Genomic DNA, 9,828 nt, shown 5'->3' with positions numbered 1-9,828 from the left:
ACAAATAAAAATCGACTTGACTGGCTCACAGGGCTTTGAAATATGAACCGACATCATGATACATGATAGAAAGCCATGCACATCTTTTATTGTTTGCGTTTAATAGGCTATATGTACCAAGCACTTTCATGATATTGAGTAGGTTGAATATCCTAAAATGCATTTGAAAAAGCAAAGCTCATTCACATGCGAGACTTACATTTCTGGGTGATTATCAATGGAATGGAAAAAAAAAAAAGATAATCGGACTTTTCTCTGAATAGAATCTATGTTTTTAAAAAAAAAAACAACTTAATGAAGCCATTCAGCAACCAGGATTTAATTTAGGCTATTCAGGGATGACATTGTTTATTCAATGTTAAATAACTTAAGCGGGACGCCTCACATTTAATATCTCCCAGCTAATTAATTTCATAATAACACCTCGCTGTATTTTTGAACAAAAGGCATCGAGCCAGACCTTCATCGCCTCTGAGCTGTTTTTAAATTCACTCTTTAAAAACAACAAAAAACAAACAAACAAACAAACAAACAAACAAACAAATAAACAAAAAAAACGCGGCCGGTGGTGTCAAGGTGAAGAAGGGAGATGTGTTTTTTCCATCCTGGAGTGTATGTGTGTGTGTGTGTGTGTGTGTGTGTGTGTGTGTGTGTGTGTGTGTGTGTGTGTGTGTGTGTGTGTGTGTGTCAGTCACCGCCTCACAGCCAATGGTAAGTTCTCCCCGGCCGGACGGACTCGCCGCGTGCTCCGCCAGTCCCTCCTCGTGCTGTCCTCGCCGTGCACGCGCGTGGTACCCACGGTCGTGAGGAGGAGGAGGATGTTGCGCGTGAAGGGGAAATGGCTGCCGAAAACAAGCCGGAAGGTAAGAGATGTATAATGGGATTAATTTATAATTTTTTTTACCGCCGTGTGCTTTTAGAACAGTTGTAACTATGTGTGGAGATGACGCGGGACGAGTGGAGAAAAATTTCAGCGGAGCGCAGCTGAGATATTTTCCTCCGAATAGGCAGCTAAAACGTGGAGACATCACCTAGCCAGGCTAATATTAGCTTGCATTGTAGCCAGCTCCTATTCCCATCGTAGCCCACAATTTAAAAAAAATTTTTTTTAAAAGCACGCCACGGGGATAAAATACTCCGCGTGGTTCACAAAGTAGTGCGTTTCGCTTTCATTTTACGCAGCGTTCTCGTCCGGTTGACGGGGTAATTCAAGTTGTTAACAACAAGGCTAAGTTAACGACAACATGTCATCGGCATCTTCTAACTTCTTCCCGTATCGCTCAGCTTTAAAAAAAGAAAAAAAAGGAAAAAAAAAAAAAAAAAAAGAAAAGAAAAAAAAAAAGCGGCGTGGTTGTGTCAGTTTAACCGTCAGTAACGGTTCTCCAACCTACGCTCGCTCTTCGAGGCGTTTTAACAGTCGTTACGACTCCTCTTTTAAAAAAAAAATGTATGTCTAGTTTTCTTTATTTTCAGTCTTTTTCCGAGGGTCGTTCAGTCTCCCCCCCCCCTCCTCCTCCCACAACACCACCACCATCACCCTCCCTCCCCCCCCCTTGAAGCGCGACGGTTTTCTCCCCCTCGGCGTCCAGCGAACGGTCAGAAGTGAATGTATTTCTCAAATGAGCGAATATTGCGTTCTCCAAATGGTATTTTTACGCGCGTCACTTTGCCCGTGTTTGGTGTTTTTTTTTTTTTTTTGAGACACTTGGATCCAAACGTTGTCATGTCCGCTCGACTCTCGGTTTGCCCTATCGCACTTGAAATGAAAATGCCATCACACTAGAGGAGACAGGGGAGGATGGAGAACGGGATTTCCAGCAGCCTGCGCCTTAAACTACTTTACACATAGCACCAAAATAGTGACTTTTCTTCCCCCTTCATCTTATTTCTTATACGGCTCACTAACTTAAAAAAAACGAAATGCGCTAGGTTTCACTTTATTTCCTCTTTAGTGGGACATTTTCAGTTGCTAAATATAAACACCAGACGTGTGTTCTCATTCGGACGAGTCCTTTTTTTTTTTTTTTTTTTTTAGGTGAGTAATTAAACATCGCACATATGGAAATAAGTATAGACGTAGCGCGTAAAATTCTAAAGGGACTGGCGTTTCTAAACAGATGGTGTTTTTTTTTCTTGTTTTGTCTTACTGGTATTTGAACCAGCCTGAAAGGAGTTGCGTTTTTTTTTTTTGTTTTTTTTTTTTACAGTCTGTTTCGCATCTGACAAGTATGACATTCTCAAAATGACAAAAAGAAAAAGAAAAAGAATAAATAAAGAAAATAGTCTGATTGTTTTATGAAATCATCCTGTTTATGTTTGTCTTCTTCAACACTTTGAAATGTTGAACTTTCTTTTTGTTCATTAGCTGCAATTGAGCAGAATGATAGGTCATTAATACCCCTCCACCCCCCACCCCACCCCAAAAAAGGAGGAAAAAACCCCGCATTCTTTATTTTCATTGATTTGTATTGACCCTTAGGGGTGGAGCGACAGAGTCACGCTGGATAAATGATATTTCTACATGGACCGTCGGGTCCTGTTGGTTTGCAGGCTGCTCTGAGATCACTGTGTTGCAGCCTCGCAATTTGAATATTGTTGTTAGGGTTTAGTGCCAATGACTTCAAACATGAATTGTTTTTTCTTTTTAATACATTTTTTGATGTAGAACTGCTTAAATATTTCAAACAGGTGTAAACAAATCGCCTCTGTCCATGTTGGGGGTGTGGGGGGGGGGTGTGATGAAAGGCTGGGGAGGGAGGGAGGGAGGGGGTTTAGTTGTTTGGATGTCAGTGTGCCAACCACAAACTGGAGTCCCACCAGGGGGTGCTATTGAGCTACAGAAGCCTGCTGACTATATAGGCATCTGTCTGTGATGATGACAAAAAAAAAATAATAAAAAAAAGAAAAAGAATATGAAGACATCTGGTTTTATGATAGTAATGACTTCACCGTGTTGTACGGTCCTCATGCATTCATCTAGAGCTGATCTCAACAAATAGGATCCAGTTGTTAACCTCCAATACGGGCGTCACTCTCTCTCCCTCTCTGAAAACCCTGACTTGAAAGTCCCATTGCTGAGCAGGTTAAGTTATTTTCAGTGCTCCTGTGAGGCCGGTCAGTGGAAAAAAGGAGGAGGAGGAGCAGTGGGAGCATTGTGTGTGTGTGTGTGTGTGTGTGTGTGTGTATGAGACAGAGAGTGCTCCGTGCCTTCTTATGAATGCAATGTTGTCTCATGAAAACCTGACGCTTAAAGCTCTTTCATAAAGCTGTCAAAGCAAATCTTTTCTTCTGCGTCCACTTTTTATTACCTTTGGCTGTCCGTTAACGTAGAACACGGGTTTTTTGTTTTTTTTTAAATCCACGTGGCTAATACAGTCTTTATGCGATGCATCCTCGGACAGAGGCGCCTAGAGAGCCCAACTGTGCTCCTTTAACCTTTTTGTCCTTGCGGGAGGGCGGGGGGCAGCGTTGATCTCTCTGGGTTGTTTGGCAGCTCTTATGATGGCCCCTAACAAGTGAGGGTTAAATCTCATGTTAAACCCAGGGGCCATGACCCAGTCTCACTCAGAGGTGTAATGTTTACATCCTAGGGTGTTTCTCTCTCCAGCCTAACGGATTGTCAGGGCCCTTGGGGGTGTTTTTTGTTTCTTCACACTCTTAAAAAGCATTCTGGGTCCGATACTTTAAGTACTAGACCTGGGGGGGGCTGCTGAAAAGGCAGGCTTGATATGTCTTACGCCGAGACTAGTGTGGGTAGGACTATAGCTGATAGCTGTAGAAATCTACCAGAGTATATAGTCGTACAAAAAAAAAGATTCCCCATCTGAGAGATGAAACAAGCTGCATCACAAACATTTTTTTTTAGGATGTTGGCATTCATCAGCAATGGAAACATTTTCTGAAGCCTTGAACAAATTAAGTTTTAATGTTGATACGTCAGGGTTTTTTGAATTTTTTTTTGCAAACCTAGCACAACAGCGTCGCACGTTTACATGAATAGAAAATTTAATGTAAACTTAAAGAGATAACGTAACGCAACGCAACACGGTGATGCTCATGTAGAATAAAATGTTTGACAACTGAGACAATCAGACGAGTGGACACGTCCTTAAATGTAGGTGAATGTAGGCCTGAGGGGGCTCAGCTGCGCCGAGAGGTAATGGTTCTGTTTTATTTTGAAGAGGGTGCAGTTTAAAAAAAAAGTTTGAAGATGTTATCATTTCACTCAAAGTTCAGGGAGAAGCGGCAGCGAAACATCAAGTAAGCACGCAGTCAGCCATTAACTTACAAAAGTGCTTGTGCAGCAATGATATAAATATTTCTCTGCTGTTTTTTAAAAGAAGGATGAATTTAACCTCCTTGCGATGTCCTACGACTTGCCCCCCCTCCCCTCCCCACTCCCAGGCGGTGCATCCACCCCCCTCCTTTACTTCCACCCAACCCTCCCCACCACCATGGCCTTTTAATTGAATCAGCGAGGTGAGGATGGATGAGGACCCCGGTCCGGTCTGTGGTCGCTGAGGGGTATCATTTCTAATGCCTTTTTTCCTGTAATGGACCCTTACCGACCGCTTCCAACGGCCTGAACTGATTGATCGTATTGATTAATCCGGTTTACCGTCGATACAATAAGGAGTGTTACCGACCCGAATCAAATCAGACCCGTCAGGCCTTCGTCTAGGTCCGAAAACAATCAGCCGATGGAAGAGCTTTACCGTTTTAAATGATGAAATCCAAAATGAATGCAGGTTTTTGTTACACTAATGTTATTGATATGACTGTCAGCTTTATATTGTGTGTGTTTTAAATGTATTTCAACACTGCTCATATGGCTTGCATGGTGAGTTTGTTTCGTTTATCACAGGCTGGGAGAATGTTTTCTTTTTCCTCGATTTTCTCTACTTTTCTCTTTTGCCTCCTGAAGGACTGAAGAAAGTTCGTAATCCGGATCGAATGTACAGATCAGCAGTGTGTTTTGCTGGCCATGGTCCACCTAAGAGTATCAGTGATGACACAGAGACGAACAGTAAGAGTCAGTTATTAATACTGCATCGCTGCTCCGAGAGGCCACTCGCTGGCCAATCTATTATTCATTCATTGATTCATTTATTTACTTCTTGATTTCATCCGTCCCCATGCTCCCTCTTTCTTTTACTCTCCTCCAACACAACACCTCCTCCGGCTGTTCTGTTGATTGAAGTGTCTGCTTTACGGGATCACGCTGTCAATAGCTGAAGTGTTGTCGTTAACTAAGAGTGATTGTTTCAGGTTGAGGCCGGGGGATCAGGACCTGAGCAGACCCTCAGAGAGAAAGCTTACATTTTGAGCCATCAATTACAGCACATGTACTCGCCTCCTTCTCTCTTACTTCTTTTTTTTTTTTTGTTCCTCAGCATTTGGTTGGGCATCTGAAGACTTTTTTTTTAGTTTTATTTCTTCTATCAAATGGATTAATCTTTGCCTCCCTCTCATTACATTTGTGCCCGATGAGAACTGTAGACGAGGGGCAGAGAACAAAGCGGCACAACATCATAGCTGAGGGTTTTATGACTTGTAAAAAAAACCAGCTTCAGTGGGAATTGCTTCAGTTCGGTGCACATAGGAGTCTGCGTATAAGTGCTGCTTTCTGTCACAACAAAAAACAAATCAGTCAGAAAATGTAGGCCAAAGTCTTAATTTCTTTTGAGGGTGATTTTCTCTGTAGAAAATGTGCCAGTTTTTGGCTTGTCTTCACCCACTGAAAAAACAACAACAACAACACCCTCTATAAAGCAGATTGTTTCTCTGCAGAAAGGAGCCCCTTCATTGTTAATAAATACACCAGTCTTTTTACTGCTGCAAGACTCTGTTGATCTAGACTAGAAACTGGGTAATTAAGTGGGCTCATGTAGTGTCATTTCTAAATAGAGACTCTGAAATTACCCCCAAACCCTTGTTAGACTCCTCAATCCATTTCTGTGACGGGGAGGGAGGGTGAGAAGGGGGAGAACTCTGCTACACCAAAATCTTTTTTTATTTTTATTTTTTTTGGGGGGTGGGGTGGTATTTTTTAAACACAGAGTGTTTTGAGATGTTTAATGGCAAGGGACTTGCCTGCGTAGATCCATGAAGCAGGGATGCAAGACTCTAACTGGGGGACATCGTTGATAGACTTTTGCTTTACCCCCTCATGTGTGACAAGCTGTGACTGACAATACGTTTTTTTTGCCAGTCTTGCTTTTCCCCCTCATGTTATTGCGTGGTATTACAGTATCCTTTACCCTTGTCAGACACCCTGTTTAATGCGTTCAGCCTGGAGGTTTTTTTTTTGTTTTTTTTTTCCCCAGCCTCGCCAGGACACTCTAGCGGAATACAGCCGCTCAGACAGGCAGGTAAACCACTGATCTGAGTAATCGTTTGAGTAATTGTGGGAGTAGTTATGACACAAGAAAGAAGGGCTTTGTTTGTGTGCATGTGCAAGAGTGCAAGAGAAAGGGGGAAAGTGAAAGAGAGCAAGAGCAGGAGAAAGAGAGAGAGAGAGAGAGGCCTCACCTCTGCTCTCCTTGAGATGGGATTTTTATGGATGGGTGAGCTTGGTGAGGGCTGAGAACACATAAAGAGTCATTTTCAGTTTGTTGCAGGCAGTTAACCGTGTGTGCATGTTTGTTGAACTTCTAGTAATAGGCCTAAGCTTTTTCTTTTTTTTTCTTTTTTTTTTAAGGTCTTTGACTTTTTGACAGTCTTTCCTTATTATGCTATATCGCGCCGTAATATCAGAACAAAGCAGCGCCTCGGTGCATCAAAGGTGGAGCCGTGAAAAAGGGGAATGCAAACAATTAATACCACCGCCCTGCACATGTTGACACATCCAGACTCTTCACTGACTCTTTTTGTCCTGTTGCTAGTGGAGAAAAAAACAACATAAAAAACAACGCATTTTACATTTTTTTTACAGCCAGGCTGTGCGTTTCAGGCCAAACAATCATCCTAGATGCTATCGCTAGAAGCCATGTAATGTTTCCTTTGTCGTAGTTTCATTGTAACATAGCAACACCACAGCGGAGTTCAGTGACATTTTTTTTTTTTTTAACTGGTGGGTGGTTAGTAATTTCACTCCATGTAAGAGTGCTATCGAACAGGCTATAGGCCAAATGATAAAAATAATTGGATTCCCAGTCCGAAGCTAACACACGGCTATTTTAAGTCTACATACTCCTCTGCATCTCCCCATCATGAGCCATCAGGCTGTCGGGAATCCAGCCTCTGGACTGTTGGCCCATCATTGTTATTGCTGCCAGGGAAATTTGACACTGCTTATATTGTCCTGTTGTAGTAGAGCTCAGGTCAGGATCTCCCACTCTGGTCTAATCAACTGCTCTACTTACCAGTTGACACCTAACAAGCCTTTCTTGTTGATGCGATATGGAATCGATGATTAAGTCAAAGCCAAAGTGCAAAATTTAATGATATTTTGCATATTTTTGTGACTTTTCAAAGCGTTGTCAAGCAGCTAATTTTGCTCGTTTTGTAAAACAGATATGTGACAACATGTAAATGTCCGTCACAGGACATAGTTTATTTTCCATTTATGTTTAAAACTATATTAAATTGATTACCTATTAGTGGATTTCTTTTGCTCTGAAAATGCTAAATGTGCCTGGAAGTCATGACATTTGGCTGCGAATGATTAGCGACATTAGCGGAGGGTTTAGGTCTTAGCTCGATCACAGGAAAGTGGCCAGATCTGAAGCCTACAGGGGCAACTTTCTATTACTGTAAATACCATTACAACAGTCATCCCTCCTTTTATCATCCATCCCTTCTTCTTTCACGCCTCACAAACGGATTGGTCGCTTTGAATCGAGAGCATGTCATCGTTGATCGCTGCACCTGCACTACAGTTTTGCACCTTTTTTTTTTTTGTTAGCCTGCAAGCATCTCGTAGCTGCATCCGCTATGTCAGCCCGCCACACCCTTGTCTTTTAACAGCTTGTCATCAGACTGTCTTGACAGTTTTCCCCTTAAAAAGCTGGTCATTTTATTTGGTGTATGTCCAACATCACACACTCCATTTATTTCTGGTCATCTTCTCTCGCATTTCTCTAATTCTCTTTTAAGGATGCTGCATGCTGAAGAAACAGTTTCCAATTCCCTTGCTAGAGTTGCAAAGAATGATTTAAATAATGAGCTTCTGTTTCTCTCGCTGTGACTGCATGTTTGAGTCTTATTCTGTCCATGTAATGCAAGGATTCAGTGATCAAAATATTTGTTCCTTCTTCAAACGTAATCTATTCAACAGAGCCTGTTCTCTGTTGAAGGGTACAACAATGAGACTGCGTCACCTGGTTGAAACAACACAGCCTGTTTTATCTTTCAAACGACTTGCGGTCGCCAAAACTAATGAAGTTATCATCATTTAAAATTCAGTTGCCACATATAAATATGCAAAACAGGCAGTTATCTCATGATGATAAAGTGGCCGTCATTGGGGGGAGTTTTGAGTGGTTTGCTATTTAATGTGTACAATAACTTTAGCTATTTCCCCATTGATGACTTGTTGCTTGGCTCGGCAGCGTTGGACAGAGCGCGTTTTCATCTCTGCCAGCTTGAAATTTCTAACCCCGATTGATGAAGTATGTCCGAGCTCAGCTAATTTGGCAAACTGGATGGGTTTTAGGAGTTAAAACTCATTTTTGATCCAGCCCAGGGGATGGCTGTCCTCCAACCAAATGATAACAGACATTGTCACAGGCTTAATGCAGTTTCACAGCACTTACTAGTCAGAGATGAGAACCAAATGCTTATAGGCAGAACTCTGTGTTCTGATTCACCTCCCTTCTGTTTCAGGTACAGCTACAAAAGAACAGACACTGTAATACTGTGCTCTACATCCTTAAGCCATATTAGCCACTGAACTGTTGTGGAAAATGCTTGCATTCAACTGTTACTTTGGATATGCACCGCCAGCAGCGATGTGTTGAATGATCTATAGCCAAAACATTAGCTTGCAATTTCTCCACAATGTGGGCACAGATTAAAAAGAAAAACTGTCACTCCCAGAGCGCTCCGAGACAGAGACGGAAGAGAGAGGGTTTTGCGTTCAGGGCTCAGATATTGATTAAAGATTTGTTTTTGTCAGCCTTTCCAGTCTCATGACCCTCGCTCTCGTCTCTAGGGTGGGGCTGAAGCAAGCTAGCATGACAGATACCCTTAAGTTTGGCCCAAGTGTTCGCTTTAGCAGGGAGGATTGGTAATAATCCAAACATCAGCACAAGAAATGTAGATTTTTTTTTTTTTAGACCCGTTTGACAGAGGTTGGCGCGATGATCAAGAGGCAGACGCACGTTTCTTTCATTAGCAGACGGATGGACGGTGGATGCAACACGGAAGCTGCAGACCTGTAGTCCGTGTTGAACAGAGCTCATCTCCCCATTTAGCCTTTTGTATGTGAGCTTGCTTATCAAGACCTAGAATGTAATTGGCTTCAGCGTGCCAGCACAGCTCAGCACATCCTCTCCTGTAACGAGCTCTGCCATCATTCTGTTTTACACTTTAGTGTTTTTAGAGCCGAATAGCATTTTTTTTTTTTTCCTGAGCTATCCTTTGCTCGGCTAATTTACATACGGTCATTAAGCTTGCTGTTAAGACATGGAAATATATATTAAATATTACAGGGGAGTCCGCCAGACATTTGTGATTAGCTTCTGGCAAAAGAAAATCTACATTTACATATTCAAAGCAACATTTTGTGGTTAATTTGTTGTTTGTGCACAATCCGACACCTTGATTAAGAAGAGCTTGTGCGTGTTTTATTAAGCTATTCCAAACCTGGTATCTATACGTCCTCAC

At 42.1% G+C, this 9,828-nt stretch overlaps 1 protein-coding gene across 1 annotated transcript in view; it reads left to right on the top strand.

Moving 5' to 3' along the window:
- Nucleotides 1–735: 735 nt before the first annotated feature.
- LOC137601818 (calmodulin-binding transcription activator 1) overlaps nucleotides 736–9,828 on the top strand; it is a 48,476-nt gene continuing 39,383 nt past the window's right edge. The window contains exons 1-2 of the mRNA XM_068324248.1: nucleotides 736–863; nucleotides 4,925–5,026. Of these exons, the coding sequence (XP_068180349.1) occupies nucleotides 839–863; nucleotides 4,925–5,026 (127 nt within the window). The 5' untranslated portion in view covers nucleotides 736–838. The remainder of the gene's footprint in view (nucleotides 864–4,924; nucleotides 5,027–9,828) is intronic.

Source organism: Antennarius striatus, chromosome 2 (assembly GCF_040054535.1).
Source record: "Antennarius striatus isolate MH-2024 chromosome 2, ASM4005453v1, whole genome shotgun sequence".
NCBI classification, from domain to species: Eukaryota; Metazoa; Chordata; class Actinopteri; order Lophiiformes; family Antennariidae; genus Antennarius; species Antennarius striatus.
Note: the sequence above shows the minus strand (reverse complement) of the source record. Positions and strands in the feature narration are given on the sequence as shown.